The sequence below is a fragment of the Ananas comosus genome, linkage group 11, assembly GCF_001540865.1.
Source record: "Ananas comosus cultivar F153 linkage group 11, ASM154086v1, whole genome shotgun sequence".
In the NCBI taxonomy this organism is placed as follows: Eukaryota; Viridiplantae; Streptophyta; class Magnoliopsida; order Poales; family Bromeliaceae; genus Ananas; species Ananas comosus.
The window spans coordinates 10969652-10991524 of NC_033631.1; the positions used below are offsets into that span (position 1 = coordinate 10969652).

General features: G+C 36.9%; 4 protein-coding genes across 5 annotated transcripts; 1 reads left to right on the forward strand and 3 right to left on the reverse strand.

Moving 5' to 3' along the window:
• LOC109716963 (protein trichome birefringence-like 26) lies at positions 384-3370 on the reverse strand. Its single transcript, XM_020242590.1, has 4 exons — positions 3170-3370; positions 2515-2652; positions 1480-1757; positions 384-1402 (listed from the first exon to the last, which is right to left on the reverse strand). Exons 1-4 carry the CDS (start codon positions 3240-3242, stop codon positions 647-649), a joined length of 1245 nt encoding a protein of 414 aa, XP_020098179.1. The 5' UTR covers positions 3243-3370; the 3' UTR covers positions 384-646.
• On the reverse strand, positions 7412-9480 carry LOC109717652 (protein trichome birefringence-like 26). The gene is made up of 3 exons (XM_020243524.1): positions 9236-9480; positions 8349-8626; positions 7412-8272 (listed from the first exon to the last, which is right to left on the reverse strand). The coding sequence occupies exons 1-3, from the start codon at positions 9387-9389 to the stop codon at positions 7517-7519; spliced, it is 1188 nt and encodes a 395-aa protein (XP_020099113.1). The 5' UTR covers positions 9390-9480; the 3' UTR covers positions 7412-7516.
• LOC109717647 lies at positions 11817-12450 on the forward strand. Its single transcript, XM_020243518.1, has one exon. The coding sequence runs from the start codon at positions 11910-11912 to the stop codon at positions 12288-12290; it is 381 nt and encodes a 126-aa protein (XP_020099107.1). The 5' UTR covers positions 11817-11909; the 3' UTR covers positions 12291-12450.
• LOC109717217 (jasmonic acid-amido synthetase JAR1-like) lies at positions 14371-19807 on the reverse strand. Of its 2 annotated transcripts, none has more exons than XM_020242889.1 (5): positions 19468-19807; positions 18520-18808; positions 17704-17805; positions 16505-17322; positions 14371-15105 (listed from the first exon to the last, which is right to left on the reverse strand). In XM_020242889.1, the coding sequence occupies exons 2-5, from the start codon at positions 18798-18800 to the stop codon at positions 14561-14563; spliced, it is 1746 nt and encodes a 581-aa protein (XP_020098478.1). In that variant the 5' UTR covers positions 18801-18808; positions 19468-19807; the 3' UTR covers positions 14371-14560. The 2 variants fall into 2 exon arrangements, with proteins under 2 accessions (XP_020098478.1, XP_020098477.1); XM_020242888.1 differs by lacking the exon at positions 19468-19807 and adding an exon at positions 19009-19288.

Genomic DNA, 21873 nt, shown 5'->3' on the forward strand with positions numbered 1-21873 from the left:
CGAAGTATGTTAACGGCTCTAACTTATCTTTTCTTTTTAAACAAATAAAATATGTGTGCTGGGCCTCTCTCTGCTTCCCCTTTGATGGGCTTTAATGTTAAACTAAAATATCTCGCAGAGGCCCATAATCACAGTGACATTCATAACAGTTGCAGCTTGTCATTTTTTTTTCTTAAAATTAAATTTATCATATTTAGCGAATCAAACTAATTTTACACTCATTCAAAAAATTCACTGTATAGTGTTTGATGGATGCCTCCACAACTTTGAGTGCTAATTACTTTTTTTTACTTGTAAGATACTCGAACTCGAATAAAGCAGGATTAAATGTGTAGAGGCATTTTTGGAATGGAGTGCAATTTACTTTGGGGATTACTGGAACATTTAAGATGAACCAAATCTGACATTATATTACGACAGAGAATCATATATAGTAATACAACATAAGTAATCTGATTCACAAGAATCAAATTTCTGATTATGTTGAAATAATCAGAGACGCTACATTTGCGAACCAAATGCACTCTTTAAGTTCCAACGAAGGCACGACAACTTTGAGATGATACATACATCTTAATTTGACACTTATTTGCGTACTTAATAGTCTAATCCGACGAATTCTTTGATCAAATGTTTCAAATCAAACTCAAGATGAATACTTTAAATCCCCTTCGTTTACCAACATTTCCATAACAATATCATTCCAAGCTTCAACCGGCCCCGGCAAGCACCAATGCAAGCAATCATTTTTAAGCCTCTTACTGAAATCTGGATGATGCAGCCGATATGACCCTGGGTGCCCGTCAGGCCTCAAAACAGAAAGATGGTAAGTGTCCAAAAGCCGAATCCGCGTCCCGTTCTCCGCCCCGACGGCCACCGCCTTCTCGAACTCCTCGATTTCGACCCCTCGCATTAAATGGCCCACATCATGTCCACCGTATTCGCCCTCTTTGTAAGGTTTAGTCCGGTTGCAGACCCCGCCGTCGAACCATCCCCCGAACTCGAAGTGGTCCGGATTCCAAGTCCTGAAGAGAACGAGTGGCTTGTGATCGGAGCTGAGGATGAAGCGAAAAGCCATTTGCAGGGCTTTTCGGTACAAGAAGTCGCAAGGAAACTCAGGTAAGTTCATTCCGTAGCAGTAAAAGCAACCGATAACTGTATCATTCTCGCAGTATATAGTTGTTTTGAGGAACCAATGGCCACCGGAAATTACTACGTAGTCGTAATCGTCGTATCGGCTCGTCCACAGAGGGTCAATTGCATCAAGATGGACCGTGACATTGACGTATTCGTCGGTAGCTTTGAGTAGATAAGGAGCCGAGATTGCTGTTAGAGTGAAGTTGTATGAAGGGAAGTGACAAATAATAGATCTATATGTTTCCTCACGAACAACTTCTGCGTCCTGCGGACCAAAATGTAATTTTGCATAAATTCGGGCACTAGCCTTAACTGAAAGATTCAAGTAGAAAAGCTATGTACCTTAGAGAGAAGGCAAAGCAATGAGGAAAATTGGTTGCGCAGGATCGAATCGCCGATGAACACCCACGATTTATTTCGCATCGAATTTAAGAACTTCTTTGCATTAAACAGAGGTGATTCGCAATCGTATGGTTTCCATCTCCAGTAAAGGTACTCTGTATCCGGTCGCCCGTTTGTCATACAATCTCGAAATTCTTCGATGAATCTGCAACTTTCATTCGTGTAAGCCGGTCCTTCAGGGTTTGCAATCCACTCGCCCTTGAAGAGATCGCATTGTTCTGCATCACATTTCATAAAAAGTTTGCTGAATTAAAAGAAAAGAAGCAATGTTTACAAAAGGTCAATGCAATATAAATGGGTTGTAATCTCTACTGTAACGACCCAGCCCACTAGCAATAATAACTCGTTGGGCTTAACCACCGGCCCAAAATGCTTAGGTTCAGTTATTATAACTAGTGTCTAAGTCTCTTATATATTCAATCACATTCTCATTTCTATCCGATATAGGATTATTGGAGTGTGACATATACAACCTCTTATCCAGGGGGATAAGAGGTTGTAGGATTTACTAATCCTAGATTAAAAAAAATTGATAAGATAAGTAGGAAAAGAAAGGCTTTTGAATGAGAGAGTTGTAGAGATTATAATCCAAAATGAATTGTATTTGTAGCGTTCCTCATAAAACTACAAATAGTATTGTAAACCTAGCGCTCCATCGGTCAAATCAGCAGTACGATTGATCAATTACCAAATGTCCCAACGCTTATCCGGGCCAATATTCGGCCCGATTTTGACAACTATTTCGTTTATTTTATTTAAAAGTAAATTTAGCTAGAAATGTGAATCAACTATGATTCAAATTTGGAACCCATAAGTACAAACTCCTAAGCCCTTTGCCACTTGTGCTAGTGATGATCGGTTACTATAATAGAATTTCATTATTAGAAATATATTGGGTTCGTGTCACAGTTGAAAAAATTTTATGATGTCAAAAATAGAAAGAGAAAATGAAATGGTGATAAACTACGTCGTCACCTCTGTGCAGTTTCCCAGCTACGGCATTCACCAAATCGGCGTCCTCGGCCGTGAAAGCGCCGACGAACCAGTGGAGGCGGAGAGCAAAGGCAAAAAAGATGACGGAGCTCAAAACTGTGGCGACTGCACGGCCGAACTCTGCGTTTGTCGTCATGAATTAATACGAGGAGGAGGAAGAAGAAGAAGAAGAAGATCAAACTACTCAACAAGACGAAAAATGCATATCTAGAGAGATCATTACATTAATGCGAAGTTGTAGGAAGGTGATTAATTTATAGACTTCTCAGGGCATGCAATTATTTTCGGTGCATCATTTTTCAAACAGTAAACTGTAATTCTCTCGCATGCATATACTGATAACTGGTTATGGAGGGAGTACTTTGAACGCATGCTACACTGTGGGAGATTTTGTAATTTAACCGAGAAATAATTGCAAATTGATAGAATGATGCATGCCCATGAATGAGTGCTCACACTCATTGTTTGCTTACTTATTGCTTTTGTCTCTCAATTATTTTCACATGGTTCTCTGATTTGACAAATAATTAAAAATATATAAATAGTTGCAAAACAGTAAAATAGTAGTATATATTCAAAATTTCGGTAAGGACAATTAGATGAAAAATTAAATTTGCGTATGACTCTGAACCACGACTTGGATTTCTAAGCTCTTGTCCTCCACATGCTGCTTCATCCTTGTAAATGGATGCCCAGGCAAGCTGCTTCATCTTCGACGGGGATTAAGATAGGCCAACCCAATCTCACTTTATCTCTTTATCCTTGTGGCTGATGTTTTACAAAAATTTGTGGAGCATTCTTCAATTGCCAATCTCATTCCGTCACCCTCAGGCATTACTGGCCTTAGCCCTCTTTTGCAATATGCAGACGACTCTCTCCTATTTTGCGACGCCAACGTCAACAACTTTCTTAAATGCAAGACGCTACTTGAGGCTTTCTGCCGTTCTTCAGATTTATCCATTAATTTTGCGAAGACATCACTCTATGTTGTCAATCTTGCCGAATCAATTCATGAAAAACTCACTTTCCACTAATATACCTTGGACTGCCACTTTCGCCAACTAAACTTCCAGTGTGAAATAACCGTTATACTCTAAAAGCGCTTTTAGAGATATTTTTATATTTAACATTCTCCCTCGCATCTGGATTCGAGACTTTTTGCAAGGCGCATGTCGTGGACTAAATTAAATGGAAGAAATTTAATAATATTAGGAGCTTCCCGCGACTCGAATTTAGAACTTCCTGCTCTGATACTATATGAAACAATCGTTGTACTATAAAAACTTAAGTTGTTAGAAAATGGTGTTTATATCTTTTTATATTTAACACCCAGCATGTGCTTTCAACCCTCTTATTGACAAATTCCAAAAAAGACTTTTAGGATGGAAGAGTGCTTTGATTTCACAAGCTGTTCATGTCTTTTTGATTGATTTAGTCCTTACAAATTTATCAATCCACCACCTCTTTGTTTTATCATACACCATCTGTTGGAGCTCCAGCGGCATTTTCTTTGGAGCAAATCCTTTCCTACAAGGGAAGGTTTACCTCTAGTCGCCTGGGATGTTGTGACTCGACCTAAACCTCTAGACAGACATGGAATCGCAAACATCAGCCACCAGAATTTGTTTCTTCTCTGTAAGTGGCTTTGGATATTTCTTTGACAACCGAATTCACCTTGGGCAATTTTAATTAAATCGGTGTATTATTCCATCTTCCCTCTCGGCTAGAAGCATCCTGAACAGACCTCTCATTTTTTGGCATTGTGTGCTCAAGACATATTCTATTTTCAAATTTTCACACTCTTTTGTTATATGTCGTGGCTCGAAGACATTTTTCTTATTATCACCTTGGATTGGCGCCCCCCTTATGGATCAATTTTCGGTTCTATTCTCCTTCTCGACTCACAAAATTCGCTCGCATCCGAGGCATTTATTGTTAATTTAACCTCATTACTAATCATCTCTTACCTCTCCATCATCGCAGACTACGAGTTTTTTGTACTTTGCCGCAGGTTTCGTGATTTTCAAATTTGTTCCGATCCTGACATTTGCTATTGGAAATGGAATCCCAATGGCACCTTCTCCACTGCATCAGTCTACAAGTTGTTCTTTGCCGGCTCCACATCTGACTCGATCTCGAACACAGTTTGGTATTGTTCTGCGCCTCCTCGGGTGCAATTTTTTATGTGGCTTCTGTTTAAAGACCGAATTTTAACTCTTGACAACCTCCGGCGTCGTGGTTGGATTCTGGCCTCTAGAGGTGAGCTTTGCCTCAATGCTAGCGAAGATATTATCCACCTGTTTCTCCAATGCCCCTACTCCACAGCAGTGTAGGCATCCCTCAATCTACCTCTTTGTCTGTCGCAGCCATCAATTTTTGGACTTTGGAGGTTTTTGGGCAAATTGGTCATTTCTCTTACCTAAGCATAGTCGAAGTATTGGAACACTATCTTCAACTGTTTCGCTTGGTCCATCTGGTGTGAGCGGAATAATCGTATCTTCGACGACACTAGCTCTACTGCTAGTTGTATTTGCAAGCTAATTGCCGATGTTGACCTCTTGCCTTTCGCATGATAGTCTAGAATTTTTCCAGTCTTTTAAATTCAGACGCTACTTTTTAATGATAGTCTGAAATTTTGTACTCCGCTTTTATCTTTCACTATTAACATTTTGGTCAACCTATTTGGGCTGGCCTTTTCTTTTTGCAAAAAAAAAAAAAAAANACGCAATTGGCAAAAAGCTTGGTGGTTGATAACCGAGGTCCAAATTTGAATCTTAATTTATTTATATTTTCAACTAAATTTATTTCTAAAAAAAAAAAGAAAAAAAGAAAAAACTCTGAACGTCCCTTGAACTTGCAAGTAATAATAAGAAAATTTTGTAGTGCTTTTTTTTAAGAGAGAAAGATAACATGCTATCTGTTTCGCTTATTTTTTTTAGAAATAAATTTAGTTGAAAATATAAATAAATTAAGATTCAAATTTGGACCTCGGTTATCAACCACCAAGCTTTTTGCCAATTGCGTTAGGGACAGTCGGTGAAATTTTGTAGTACTAGTTGTTACGTCGCAATAGTTAACTATCATAAAAACCTACATTGGGAGGTTAATGATCCGAATTGCCAATCAATAAATTATTTTTTTTTTTTTAGAGAGATAGGTAGCACGCTACCCGCTTCGTTTATTTTATTTAGAAATAAACTTAGCTAGAAATGTGAATCAACTAGGTTTCGAACTTGGATCTCGGGTACCAACCACCAAGTCCTTTGCCACTTGCTCTAGGGACGGTCGGTCCAATCGATAAATGTTGAGCACTGTTTAATTTACCCGTCTCATGTTCGTGATATTGTTGTAGTTTTTTTTTTTTTTTTTTTTTTTTTTTTTTTTGAGAGAGAGAGAGAGAGATAGGTAGCATGTTACCCGAATCAATTAAGATTCGAATTTGAAATCTCAGGTATCAATCACCAAGTCCTTTGCCACTTGTGTTAGGAACGGTCAGTAGATATTGTTGTAGTTACCATCAACTAGTTGCCAAGTTTCAAGGGCTAGTTATTGGAGTCGGAGCTCAGAAGGTACCAGATGATGGATTAGACCCGTTATGAAGGAGGCCCAGTAATATGTTTTTAAACACATGGTGAACGGGTCCAGCAGATCAATCCGTTATCTCTGTTGCCAATTCCATCAACTAAAAAATTATAGTTATTCGAGTAGATATTTCTCTATTTAGTAGATGCAAATTCTGAAAGAACTCTATATAAAAGATTGTAAAAGGAGGTATTTGTAAGTACTTTAGATTCATAGTATATATATTTTTTTGTGCTTTAACAGTTATTTTTAAATAAAATTGATAGTCAAGATTGAAAACTTTCTGAAAAAAAAAAAAAGAAAATAATATTAGTTGGCCTTCATGTAGTTGATTTGACCCCCACGAAGGTCATCACGTCCACTATAAAATTTAGAGAAAGAGAGAAGTTTTTTTTTTTTTTTGAGAAATAGATAGCAAGTTACCTGCTTCATTCATTAAGCAAAATAAATTTAGGAAACATGATGGAAGTAGCTAGGGCTTTCAGACCGAACCGGCGACAGAGGAAAAACATAAAGAAAACAAAACAGAAACACAAATAAAACATAGAAAATCAACAAAACGGGACTACAAATGTGCTTAGAGCAGCGGATGAAAAAACCCGGGAGAGAGAAGTTCTTTATTCATTTTTTTTGAATTCTTTTTTAAGTTTGCGGCATTAACATTCGTATAGAAAGCCTCTAAATTAGATAAGATTTTTAAATTTGAATATTAATTACCCAACTGTTTCGATAAAATTTCATTAAGAAGCTCTTCAATGAAGCTGCACTAAGCTGTTCAAGCAAAATTTCTAATTTGAGCCCAAAGCCCAATTACGACTGTGGATCAATTTAATTGTAATTTTGCCCAAGCTAATCCAAGTCATAAGAATGTACTTAGCGTGGGCCAAGCTAAGCTATACTCTCGAATGTTACGACAAAAACAAATGACGCGTGTTTACTCCTGATGGCAATCTGATGGGTTGTTTGGACGGACAGAAATTCGACTATATTCCAGGCCACATCCCCCAATGCCGCCAGATAAATTAAACGTGTCAAACTTTTGACCTCTGACTGGACTCTAATTCATTGAGCTTGCACCCCTCCCCTCTTCAGCTCTTCCTCTCTTCTTCTTTTCTACTTTTATTTTATTACTTTATTTTGTTCTGCTCTCTTTTTTGGGTCTCGGAGGCCTCAACTGCCTCCAACTTGTACGCTTAATTCATCTTACTTTATGAATGAAACAGGTAGCTTGCTACCTAATTCTCAAAAAAAATACGTATATACAAGTTTTGGCTTGAGATATTGATAGCATATGTATTCTTTTTTTTCTTTTTATTATTATTATTTTTTTGATTGAACAGGCGTATACCTTATTTGAGAAAATATAACATACAAGTCCAGAGACCAACTGGAAGACTCAAATTCAAGAAAAATACCTAAAATCCCCCTCATTTAACACCATTTCCATAACAATATCATTCCAAGCTTCGACCGGCCCCGGCAAGCACCAGTGTAAGCAATCATTTTGAGTCCTCTTACTCAAATCCGGATGAAAGCGCCGATACGGCCCCGGGTGCCCGTCAGGCCTTAAAAGAGAAAGATGGTAAATGTCCAAAAGCCGAATCCGCGTCCTGTTTCGTGTCCCGACCACCACCGCCTTCTCAAACTCCTCGATTTCGACCTGTCGCATTAACCGGTCCGCATCATGTTCACTAAACTCACCTTCTTTGTAAGGTTTAGTCCGATTGCAAACCCCTCCGCTGTACCACCTCCCGAACTTGAAGTGGTCCGGAGTCCAAGTCCTAAAGAGAACAATTGGCTTGTGATCCGAGCTAAGGATGAAGCGAAACGCCAATTGTAGGGCTTTTCGGTACGAGAAGTCGCTACGGAGTTCAGGTAAGTTCATTCCGGGACAGTAATTGCAACCGATAGCTGTACCGTTCTCGTAGAATATAGTTGTTTTGAGGAACCAATGGCCACCGGAAATTACTATGTAGTCGTAGTCATCGTATCGGCTCGTCCACCGACTCTCAAGGACGTCGAGATGGACTGTGATGTTATCGACTTTGTCGCTAGCTTTGAGTAGAAAAGGAGCCCAAATTGCTGCTAGGGTGAAGTTGTGTGAAGGGAAGTGCCATATGCTAGATTTATATGTTTCGTCGCGAACAACTTCTTCGACCTGAGGGCCAAAATATAATTTCACATAATTAGGATACTAGCCTTAACCAAAAAGTTCAAATCGAAATGGTAGGCACCTTAGAGAGAAGGCAAAGCAATGAGGCTAATTGGTTGCGAAGGATTGAATCACCGATGAATACCCACGATTTATTTCGCATCGAATTTAAGAACTTGTTTGCATTAAATAGAGGTAATTCGCAACCATATGGCTTCCATCTCCAGTAAAGATACTCTGTGTCGGGTCGCCCGTTTGTCGTACAATCGCGAGGGGCGTCGATGAATTCACAACTTGCATTTGTATAAGCCGGTCCTGCAGGATTTGCAATCCACTTGCCCGTGAAGAGATCACATTGTTCTGCACCATATTTCATACAAGGTTTGTCAGATTTTTTTTTTTTTTTTTTTTTAAAGCATGTTTAAGAGAAGTATATGTAATATCCAAATATTGCAGAGAGTAATTTGCAAAAAACACAATATGATAATACTATAATGAGTGGTGTGAGTGTAGTGCGAGCTATCTCTTAAACCCGTAGGAGCCATCCACCTCTTGAACCCATAGGAGCCACATATAGAACCTCACATGGTCTGATAATTCTAATTCTGATTTGTCTGTTTGGATTTGGACCTGATGAGAATCCGATGTGGGATACTGATTCCAATCAATTTATATAAAGTCTCGCACGCTAGTAATAAAAAACTGGAATTAAATATTTTGGGCCGGTGGTTTGAGCCCAACAAATTATTGTTCCTAGCGGATCGAATCGTTACGGGTTAAACCAGACCAAATGTTCCAACACTTACCCGGGCCAATATTTGGTCCAGTTTTGACAACTATAGCCGAATTCAAGTACTAGAGATACATTGAGTTCGAGTCCAATGCAGCTAGAAGAATTTTATGAGGGGGTTTGAAAGAAAGATCAAAAGAAAAATAAAGTAAAATGTGATCATAAACTATATATGGCACCTCTCTGAAGTTTCCCAGCTATGGCATTCACCAACTCTGCGTCCTCTGCTGCGAAGGCATCGACGAACAAGTGGAGGCGAAGGGCGAAGGCGACGAAGATGACAGAGACCAAAACCATGGCGACGTCGTGGCCGAGCTCCGCCTTAGTCGTCATGAATACACAAAAAGAATATGCGAAGAAGAAGAAGACGAACTAAAGGAAAGTAAAAAAGGTGTACGAAGAGATCATTTACATGCAAAGTTGATGGAAGGTCATGATTTGTGTGCTTCTCAGGGCATGCAATTATTTTCCTGCATTATAATCTCAAAAAGTAAATTATTTTCGGGCATTCATCTGCATGATGGCATGCATTAATGATTATTGTTTCATCAACCCAAAAATCCAAAAGGAATCCCAATATGGTAAATCGTAATTAAAGAACTTATCTGAATTATAGATTATTTTGAAAATATTATGTGATATATCAAACTTTTAGTTTTATTATTCAATTTTTCAATTTATTTAATTTGAGTCAATCAATAATATTTTGACTTCAAAATTTAAACTAATAACTTATTTTAATAAATTTATCGTTGTGACAACTGTATGGAATGTACTAACTAAATATATAAAAATCAACGATACATTCAATTTTAAAGTCAAAATATCGTTGATGGACTCAAATTAAACAAATTGCAAGGCTTGGTGGTAAATTTAAAATTTTGAAAAGTTGGATAATTGAGTCAAAATAGTCTATAGTTTAAATAAGTTTTTTATATTTTTACCGTTTTTTTGAGAGAAAGGTAGCATGCAACCTGCTTCGTTTATTTTATTTAAAAATAAACTTAGCTGGATATGTGAATCAACTAGTATTCGAACTTGGGTCTCATGTACCAACCACCAAACCCTTTTGCCACTTGCGTTAGGGACGGTCTGTTATTACCTTTTAAAAATTAGTTATTAATTATTTGGTAACAAGTTTTTGTTTATTTTTTTTTTAGGCAAGAAAAAAGTTAATATGCTATTCACTTTGTTTATTAAAAAAAAATTTAACTAAAAATATATAAGTAATTAAACTTCGAACTTAAGATCTCATATATCAATCATTAAATTTTTTATCATTTGGGCCAGGAACGATCAATGTTTTGTTGAATATTTTTAAAAATAACTAGAATGGTGGTCGCTGGATATATAGACAGAGACAATTGTGTAAGTGCATAATTAAAATTATTATAATTATAGAGAAAGTACTTTGAACTCATGATAAAGTGCAAGAAATTTTGTAATTTAGCCGAGAAATAATTGCAAAATAATAGAATTGTGCAGGTTCATGCATGAATGAGCCCACACTAGCTCCTCCTGATTGCTTTAGAGCTTTTGCTATTAACAGATATGGTTTTCAATACCAACAGAAAATTTTATTAAATTTGATCGCTATTCCCTGATCGAATTTGACTCAATTCAATACATCTGTTTTGTCTTACACCGAGTGCAAATCTCTTTTAGTACAGTTCGTGAGCCCGCAACCCAACAGGAGAGGCAAGAAGAGTCTCATTTTGCTGCGCAAATATCAGGTATTGAACCTTAAACATCAAGCTCTATATGTCTTAATAATCAGCAAAAATTAGGGCAAAGATGATTACAAATATGGAAAATTAACTATCAAAAATGTAGTCACAAATTAACATGATTTACTAGATAAAATAGCACAAATTGCTCTCTCCAATTTATATAGCGATTAAAGAGGTTGCTTTTTCACTTTTGAGTCACATAGTGCGAGATTTTGATTCTAATTTAATGTGTAAGATTAAGATTTAAGCCACAGAAAAAGACAATCCAACAAACTAATTGGGTTGGTTGTCCACATGCGCTTTGTTGGATTGTAAATATGTCACAATTTTTTGGTTCAAGCACATGGAAACTGCTTCGCTTAAGTACCTAATCTAATTAATGTTTAATTTTATTTAGACACTCATGTTTATGTATAACTTTAGATCCAAAAATAAATTAAGTATTAATTAATTATTGCAATGAACATATATAAATAACGGATGACCTGTAGCTATCGAGTATAATTAATCCAAATGCTTCTGAGGAAAATGAAACCAAGGACTTCATATTGTATCATTTTATTTTTTAACATATCATTTTGATTTCTAATTTCTAATTTTAATTGTTGTATAAAGGTTTCCACGCCCAATAAATAGATCAATCAATTTAGAAACGTACGGCTCCGGAGTTAATCGGTTCAATCAAAATTTAACTTAGGACCAACATTGCACAACAATCTGTCCAGCTCCAGCTAATAAATTAAATATAATCCATATTATTTTCTTTTTCTTTCAAAATTCGTGTTATTATTTACTAATTTTTAACTTTTTCTTCAAGAAAGATAAATGATTTATATAGTTAAACAAAGACTAGAAAAATGAGATAAAAAATAAAAGTATCAATGATATGTAGCTACCTACAATGTAACTTCCATGTTTTTACATTTGCAGGTTAGGATACATATATGCATATACATAACATGCTTTCCAATTATACAAGTATAGGATACTACCTATTCACAACAACTATTCTACTTATTAAATGCGCCATCTCTGTCACTATCCCCAACCAAACCACACTCACACTCTTATACATAATGGCAAAGCAACATGGCCATTTTTCTTGTACGTATGTGTCTCTTAGATGGAGCCAAAAGTTGGGGAGGAGGAAGAAGAGGAAGGAAAGAAAGAGGGAAGGTTGTGTGTGTGGGATTGCGGGAGCCCGCTCTATGACGCCTTCGAGCTCGTCTCCGTGTCTCACCTCATCGACCGACATGTCATGGCGCTGCCCTTTGTGAAGGAGCGCAACGCGTCGTCCGTGAGGTTCGAGTACGCCGTGTTCGACGGGCGCGACGTCGAAGCAGCGAGAGGAGGGAGGAGGAGGATGAAGAAGATGTTGGTGGTCATGGGGAGGAGGGGACAGAAGGAGGTGGCCAAGTTGAGGAGAAAGGTTAGGGTGAGATTGCATGGTGCGTTCAAAGCCATATATGCATGCTTGTTCGAGAGGACTATGAAGTGTGTGTAATCTTTTGTAATTGCCTTTTTTTTTTAATTACTCGATCCATCCCTTGTTTCCTTTTATTTTGTTGCTTAACTTGCTTTTGATCGCAATGTTTTTGGACATATATGGTAAGTTGCACCAATATTTAATGTGAGACTATTCACATATACTGTGAAAATTTGAACATCTAAAGATGCCCTTCATAACTCAATTTTCTAGTTTGCAGGCCCATCAAGTGGGATCTGCATGTAATATTTATTTCTTGAAAATGTATAGAAACTTATCTCTGAACCATTTTGAATCAAATATTCAACCTTTCAAAATTTTAATTTTACTATCAAACTTTTCAATTTGTTTGATTTGAGTCAGTCAACGACACTTTGACTTAAAATTTTAAACTAATTATTTATTTTAATAGATTTATAGTTATGAGAAATACGTAAAATATACTAACTAAATTTATAGAGATAAATGATACATTCAAATTTTGTAATCAAAATAACATTGACTAACTCAAATCAAACAATCTGAAAAATTAATATTAAAATTAAAATTTTAAAAGATTGAATAGCTTATTTAAAATAGTCCATAGTTCACGTAAGCTATGTACATTTTTACCTATATTTTCATAGGTAGGCTCTCAAGTTTCCTTTTTCATGATCTGGAAAAGGAAAATGTTTAATTGGGTTCATAATCAGATGTTATTATTTCTACATGAAATAAAAAATTTCCATCAATAATTTGCTGTTACAATGGGCCCAGAGCTAAATTGCACTAGATAATTTGTTCCACCAGAAAGGAAAATCTAATTAAAATTTTCTCTACATTTCATTTAATTTTGAGTGAAGACTCTTGATTACATTTTGTTGACCAAATACAAGTTAGATTACAAGGACAAGTGAACTCAACGGTCAATGCTTGGGTATGACTTAGTTGACCTTCTCCCGAACATTCCGTCAATTGCATAAGCCGAATATGAGCTAGCTCGTCAAAGTATTGAGCCGAAAAATTCAGCTTGTGTTCGGCTCGTTTATTAACGAGCCGAACATGATCTGGCTTACGAGCTGACCAACGAATAATAAATTAAAAATAATTAGATTAAATATATATAAAAAATAAATTTATCAAATCTTATCCATTAAATTTTGATCTAATAATTAAAACTTTACATATAAATGAAATCTTTTATAATTAAGCCTCGCATTTATATTTTTATTTACTAAAAATAAATAATAAAAATATATATTATATATAATTATTTATTTATATATAAAAATATAAATTAAATAAATTATATAATATTAAAATATATGTATTCGAGTTGTTATCGAGCCGAACACGAGCGAGCTGACCCCAGCTCCGTGTTCGGCTCGTTTACTAAACGAGTGAGCCGATTCAAGCTCATTTCGAGCGAACATGAGCTGGCTTGCGACAGTTGAGGCTGAATTGCCACCCCTACTTTTGGATAACTATTCCAAAAGTATATACCGATAGAAAGTATGCATTTTATCATACTTAAGGACTTAACTATTATGCTCATGGACTTCAATCTGACTCAATTCATCTGGATATTGAATATATTATTAGATATCTTCCCGTTGAGTCAATTATAAACCGCAACCTCATTCAACTTATTTGACTCAATTCAATTAAATTTATTAATTTTCTGTACCTATTGTCCAATTTAATTTATTAGTATTCTAGATCAATTATGGGATGGAAAGTTGGGTCTATTTCAGCCAACATTTCCCCCCCCCCTCCCCTTCCTCCATCACTGCTAACTGACTATTCTAACCGTAAATGCCGATAGGAGATAGGCATTCATCACACCTAAGGACTTAGCCACAGTAATCACAAATTTCGAGCTGACTCAATCTATCTAAACATTGGATCTATAATTGAGTCTCTTATTATTAAATCTACTATGCACTGCAGCCTCACTCAACTTATTAGTCTTCTAAATTTATTGTCACAAGACAAAAACTTATACCTATCTCAACCAACATATTTTCCGCCAAAATTTAAGCTACTAAATAATAATATTTTTATATTTTTATATTCAATACTTCTCTAAAAGCTGTTTCAATCGGAATGCGAAAAAATATACAGAAAAGTAAATTAAACCTAAATTGTTTTCAGAGGAAGCAAAACTTACATGCACATACAACTTGATCAAAGCAAAGAAAACACAGAGAGATACCCTAATCACAGCAGCATTAAGGACTCAAAAGCAGCAGCAACAAAAAAAAAAAAAAGAGAGGTCAAAAACAAAGAAAAAAAAGAGAGCAAATAGCCTAGCTTCCATATGCAGTACTTAAGTAGTTCTTGATAACATTCCTAGACAATATCTGCAATACCATGCTGTTCGACGGGCCGACACACCGTGGCGTCTTGAACTGGCTCACTGCCGCGCCGAGGCCCAAGTAATGGTCTAGAATATTCTGAAAAGTCCCTTTCCGAAGGACGCGGAGCTCGAGCGGGCCGATCGCCTTGACCTTCCTGGACGCGACGTAGCCTGCGTCCAGGAAGGCCAAGTCTAAGCTGTTGCAACAGCTTTGTAAGACCTCCTCGCTCGCGTCGGAGCTCAGCTCCCAGAAAATCACGTAGTGGCCCGGGTCCGACGAGCGGTCCACCAGGCTCGTGAAGTCCACAACCTCAACCTTCTCTGCGGCCAAGTGCTTCAAAGCGGCCTCCACTGCCAGCTGGAGGTCTTTCTCGGTGTTCTTGTCGATGTTGATGGTTAGCAGGAGGCTTCTCCGGCACAAGAACTGCAGCTCCGGAGTGGAGTTGTGGAATCCCGCGATCTTAACCACGTCTCCCAATCTGTATCTGTACAAACCTATTTCGTATCGAGGCAACACAAAAATAATACGACAAATTAAAAGTCTACTCTTTAAGGAGAGATTTTTATGTCCTACAACTTGGTATATGAGTTGGTCCGGCAAGAGTGAGACGTCACCATATATTTCCTTCAAATATGACGCGAAAACGGAATCAGCGCATCCATTTATTTTTCCCCTTCATTTGTGAAACCTCATTAAGTCAAAATGGCGGAATAATTTTACCAGTTAGTATTATTACCAAGAAGAAATCCAGTATAGTTGAATAAGATTGTGTGAAGAACCGGTCAACAAAGCAAGAATGTAGTCTCTTCTTTTCTTTTTTGAGTCCTGATTTGTAAGCTTTTCTGATTGTTCTTAATTTAACTCAACTTGGTTTATGCTCACCCATCATCCATAAATGAATTCGACCTCCTAGACGTGACTATATAGTATGCTGGAAGAATAATTAAAGTCACAACACTCGACTTAATTTAGAGGTCCAGGACACAACTAGATGTAGATAATTTATCCTAACGAGTACAGTGGAGAGATAGCTCGAAGCTTAAAAATGAGAAAAAGGAAGTCGATAACAAATGTATGGTACAATTTTGACTTCAAATTAATTAGTTCACAAGGCGACGGCAAAAGTTTTGACCCAGATAAGATCTTTGCAACCTGTTTTTTCAATTTGGAAGCTTAGTTGGAGTGAAATTACCAGGTAATTTGAGCTTTACACCTCACGGCATAACTACTCATTCACAATTTACTCCTAAATCCGCACATCAGAAAAGGAAAAAACAAAAGAGAAAAAGAAACGACTTTAAACGCTAATAAATGTTCAGCATCTGCATTCAACCAAACATTAGGCCGGGCCTGTTATGCTGTAGACCAGCAGTGTATTCAATTATGCCCCCTAACTCCCCCTCTGTCCAACCTGTCAATGCCTACCCAATAATAATCCCTATGTACTTAAATGAGGAACCTCAACAAGTTGGTTCATTCACATGTTATCATGAACATAAATAACATGACAGAGACAAAGAGTACATAGGTACAAACAAGTTCACTACGTGGCAAAACGATGACCTCTTATGAATCGCTAGTTATCTTTATAGCCTGTCAACATGAATAAGCAAACAAATTAGCGTATTTTCTAAATTTTGTTATTCAATAAACATTATATGTTTAGTACAAATTATTTCAGCCCGTTGAGCTACACTTATATTGTACTGCCGAATTTTACAAGCCATCCTACAAACTACCATTTAATTCTAATAATAATAATAATATCATCCAAACCATAATTTTGGAATATTCTTTGTAAACTTTTCTAAGCATTCTAAGGAGACAACGTGAGCTGCAAGAACTAAGCGAAAGCGAGCAGAGAAATAAAAAGAGAAATAAAGAATGAAGTACCTGCAAAATTCGTTAAGACGACTTCATACTCTTTGCCGACCTCGACCTCCGTCAATCCAACAGGCTCCGATTCCACGTAATGAACGGAAGCACAATTATCCGCCTCCTCACCTTCAGGTTTCTCCAAAGGGATAAATTCAAAGTACCCAATATTTGGCAGTACAGCAAAAGTCACCTTTTCCGGGGCCAACTTAGGGTCTATGTTCGCGCCGATCCATCCTTCCGAGGATCCATAATCTGCACTCATTAATGGTAAATTCCCAGCATAATGCCTCAGTTTCTTCAAATACGGCTCCATTGATCCGGTCATAATTCCATACACATATTTCGCATTGGGCCACAGTTCGGGTATCACACCATACCAATTGCTTAAGCCTGCACATTTGTTGTATATGGCGTCGGCTAAAGCTGGGTTGGGACTTAGAATTTTAGAAACGGCCGCTCGGATCGAGGGGGAAGTGATTCTACTGGAGAGGACCCCTTCTCTTATATCAGTACATAGTTCCTCCCATACTAGCTCGAAAGTACGGAACGCATGAACAATGCTATGAGCAAATGTAGAGAATATAAACTGCACTTCATTTGAGAGGATTAGGCCACAGAGCAAGTGACAGTAAAGGGACTGGTGGAAGTCGGGACCAAATATGACTTCGTCGGGGCTACAACACTGAGATTGGATATCCTTCATCGCGTTCTTGAATTGGTCATTCCGGAATAAGTTTGTCGTGGCGGTCGTGGCGACGATGCCTCCTTTCGTCATAACCTGCTTGCTGCCGTAAATGAATTGCAGGGCTTTTCCATTGCCAATCGGGTACTCCCTACAAATAACACTCAAACAAATTGAGGTGGAATTCAAAATATATATTCTATTGAGCTATGAAGTGACTAAGATCGTCCTCGCATTTGGATCTATGAATATGAGATTCATTACATACGAAGGAAAGTAAATTAAAGAGACCAGTGGCAATTAACAAATGTATTAACCGGCGAATCCATTTTCACACAATTCAACGAGAAGCAGCGCTTTTAAACACCAAAAAGACCGTAATTTTAGGAGAAATTAAAAACCAACTACTGTTCAGGTATACAATAAGCAATGGTACAGCATTTAGAGAGAATCAATTTGGGTCTTTTTTCTTTTTCTTTTTTTGGTGAAAAAGCGAGCAAATCCTAAGTACTTTGGGGTTTTCAATCCCTACCTGTTCCTGAACGCATAAGAGGTACGATAAATCTGTATCGTCGAATCGAGCAACTCTTCATTGAACGGAATAAATTTGGGCTTTCCCTGTGTAGTCCCGGAACTGCGACAAAAACAATAAAAGCCATCCCGAAATTATCCACAAAATCAATCCGCGTATAAATGATGTGAAAAAATCTTTAACACCTCCATTCACATGCAAAATAGAAATCAGATAAGCATTGACAAAAGTAGAAGAACTGAGCAAACTTCTGATACCATATTATCCGTGTTACCAAAATATCGACACGACAAAAAATGACACGCAAATTGTTGACTCAGATACCATATTTACCCAAATTAACCAAGATATTGATATGATAGAAAATGACCAAAAAACGAAAAAACTGTCCTAACACTTACTAGTACTACCTCAACCAAAAATTCCAAACTCTTGACACCCAAGAATTAAAGTGCCGTGGCACAGAATCGTGCCGAAAACTTGCTGGCACGATGCGACTTGGCCGTGCTGATACGTGTCGGTAAAAAATTATGTGTGTGCCGACACGTAATGGCATGAAATATTTATTTTCTATCACAACAAATATATCAATTATTTATTATATATTTTTATCAAATCTTTTACATTTTGTTGAAAAAATTACCTACTGATTTCAAAAATAGAGAATTTTGAGTTTTGCCATCGGTACATAATTCTGCACGGTGAATACGGTCAGTGTCGATAGGCATTTTAATAACAGCACATTACCCATAATATCTAAATTATAGGTATCATATGAAATGGCTCAGAAATAGTGGTAACACTGACAAGTAATACCTGAGCGAGATCGCGGTGATGGGTTTCCCGGTGAGGATGGGGGAGTTGTCGCCGTCGACGATCCGCTGGATGAACGGCTCGAGATCGGAGTGGGTGACGAGGGGCACGTACGAGCGGAAGCTCGCGGCGTCGGTGCGGCCGCCGAGGCCGAAGCGCCGGAGATACTCGGCGCCGCCGTTCTCCTCGAGGATCCGCCGCAGCGTCTCCGCTTGGACGCGCCCCGCGTCGCGCGTGAGCGCCTCGAACTCAGCTATCACCCTCTCCTCGCACGAGATCGTCATACTCCCCACTACAGAAATGCAAAAACAAAAAAAAAATTAAAAAAAAAGAGATTTTTATGCGTAAACAGGGGGAAATAGGGGCGAATTGAGGCGAAAAAAGTGGAAACGATGCGATCTGTAGGTACGAACAGGGGGTTTTCAGGGAAGTGAAAAAATGGAAATTGTTCAATTTTTATGCATAAAAAAGGGGGAGTTTTAAGGTGTTAACTGAAGCGAAAGAGCGGAGAAGATTCGATTCTGATGCGGGGATAGTTGAGCGGAAAAATAAAATGGAAAAGGTTCGATTTTATGGATAAAAAACAAGGATTAGTTGAGATTGTTATGCATAAACAGGGGATTACTAAGCGAAAAAGGAGGAAAATCTTCGATTTTTATGCATAAACAGTGGCTAATAGAAGCTTTTATTTACGCGATAAACAGGGGTCAACAGAAACGAAAAAATGGAAAAGATTATATATTTTAGGCATAAACAGGGGCTAATTTAAGCGAAAGAAATTAGGGAAAGGTTCGATTTTTATGTACAAAAAGGCTTTCGTTAAATTGAAGCAGAGGAGAGAAACTGAGTAAAGGGATCTGAGAAAGGTATTTAAAGTACTATTTTTTTTTTCCTTTTCGCAAAAAGACACCCAAAAAACTAAGAATAAAACAAAAAATTCTAATATTTTACCTTTGATTAGAGCCTTCGCTTCGTTGGGAACTTGGGAGCTCGTTGGGAACCAGAGCCTCGACTTTGGCCGATATTTTGCTGGGGAGGGGGCAGGTGAAAGATTCTTTGTTCTGAGGAGGAACCAACAACAACTAGAGAAACAAGACCATCAAAAACAATAGTAGTACTATTATAATATTTATAATAATAATGTTATATTAAAGCTGTCCTTTTCTAATCTCTTTCACTCTCTCTTCCCAGATAAGTATTAGAGAACAAGAAAAAAGAAGGAAAAAAAAAAATAAAGAGAGAGAGAGATATAAAAGAGCTCTTCTTATTGCTTCTTAGATTGGTTTTAGCTTCCTAGGATGGGTGGCCTCATTTATAGCCGTGAAACCTCATGGGCCTTTCTCTCTCTCTCTCTCTTTGCGACAAGAGAGAGAATATTAAGAATAGCCTAATTTTATTAATGTGGACAGTGATTAGAATAAAACTTCAGTGGAATCTCACCAACGACATCTCATCATTGGAGAGCCTCGATTTACAGTTACTTATTAATTTTATCTTTATCTAATAACACATTAGATATTCTTTTAATATTAAAATTAAAAAATTAATTTTATAGAGAAAAATTATAATTTTTAAATAGAAATAAAACTGAGACTCCTTAACGAAGCATTATTGAGGAACCCCCGCTAAGTTTTTTTTTTCAGTGATTATATACATGTTTGAGGGTTTTATTATTTTGTCAGCTTCAGTCATGTTATAATTCTGGCAGTATCTTACCATTGTAATGTAAAAAGTAATTATTTATTATACGCATGGAAGTGGAAAGAGAAAAAATCTCATTTGTTTCTTAATAGGTTGTCGATGAGTGGAACACTAGCGAGCCGGGACCGTTCGTGTTCAGTTCGTTTAATAAATAAGTCGAGCACAAGCTAACTTGTTAAAATAACGAGCTGAAAAATTCAGCTCGTTTATTAACGAGCTAAAGTTGAACTTACTCGCGAACAATAAATTAAATTGTAAATTTTACTATTCAATAAAAAATAAAAAATAAAAAATAAAAAATTTTAATTTAATAATTAAAATTTATAAAATAGAGATTTATTTATATTTGAATTGCTCTAAAATCTAAATTTTATATATATATATATATATATATATATATATATATATATATAGAGTCCGGCTACTATACCTATTTATGATAGCCCCTTAGATTTATTCAATGATCATTTCTACCCGTTAGATCATACAATATCCAACAAACTACCCACTCAACCTAGGGGACCACTATAATTCTAAGTGGGAACTACCATCATCCTAAACCACACATCCATCAATCAACGGTTTAAAATTTATGAATACAAAAGGGTTCTATACTAAAAGAGTATAGTTAGCCAGCTCTCCATCCTCTCCCTCAACCACCACCCATCCCGCCCGACACTCCGCCTCACCTATATCTCCCCCCGTACTCTCTCTCTATATATATATATATATATATAACTAAACTATAATACTATCAATAGCACCAAGCTATTGATGTTATTACTTTTAACCTTTGGATTGAGAAATGTGTGGTTAGGATGATATGGGCCCCCTAGGGATGAGTGAGTGATTGGTTGAATGGTATAACATAACAGATAAAAATAATTAAAGAGTTATATCTAACGGTGGAAAACTCGATAGCACCAAATCCTTTGTGCTATCGATAGTACCCCAGCCGAACTATATATATATATATATAGAGAGAGAGAGAGAGTCCGGCTAATATTCTTTTATGAGTATAGGCTCCTTTATACTCATAAATTTTCAGTCCTTAGATTTATTTCATTGATCATTTCCACCCGTTAGATCATACTATTCAACCAACTACCCACTCAACCCTAGGGGACCACCATCATTCTAAGTGAGGACCATCATCATCCTAACCACATATCCCATCAATCAATGGTTAAAAATTTATGAGTACAAGAGGGTCTATACTCATAAGAGTATAGTAGCCCCAGCCTATATATATATATATATATATATATATAGAGAGAGAGAGAGAGAGAGAGAGAGAGAGAGAGAGAGAGAGAGCGAGAAGGACTGCTGTGCTCTCAGGAGCATAGAGGCCTCCGTGTTCTTGAGCCATTTTCGATGATGGAATTTTCGAATCGACGATCGGCTCCGTTAGACTTGATCTAGCGTATTTGAAGTTTCTAGAAAAAAAAATTGCGATTTTTCGATATCATTTACCTAGCAATCAAAAGGATTCAAAATCAATAATTTTTAATGGCTGAAAATAAAAATCCTATAAAACGTGGTGATATAGCACTAAAATTTTTGATCAGAAATATTGATCTTGTTGTAGATAGTATAAAAAATTTTGTATCAAAATTTTATCTGATTTGAATACTTCTAAATCGTTAAACTTGAAAA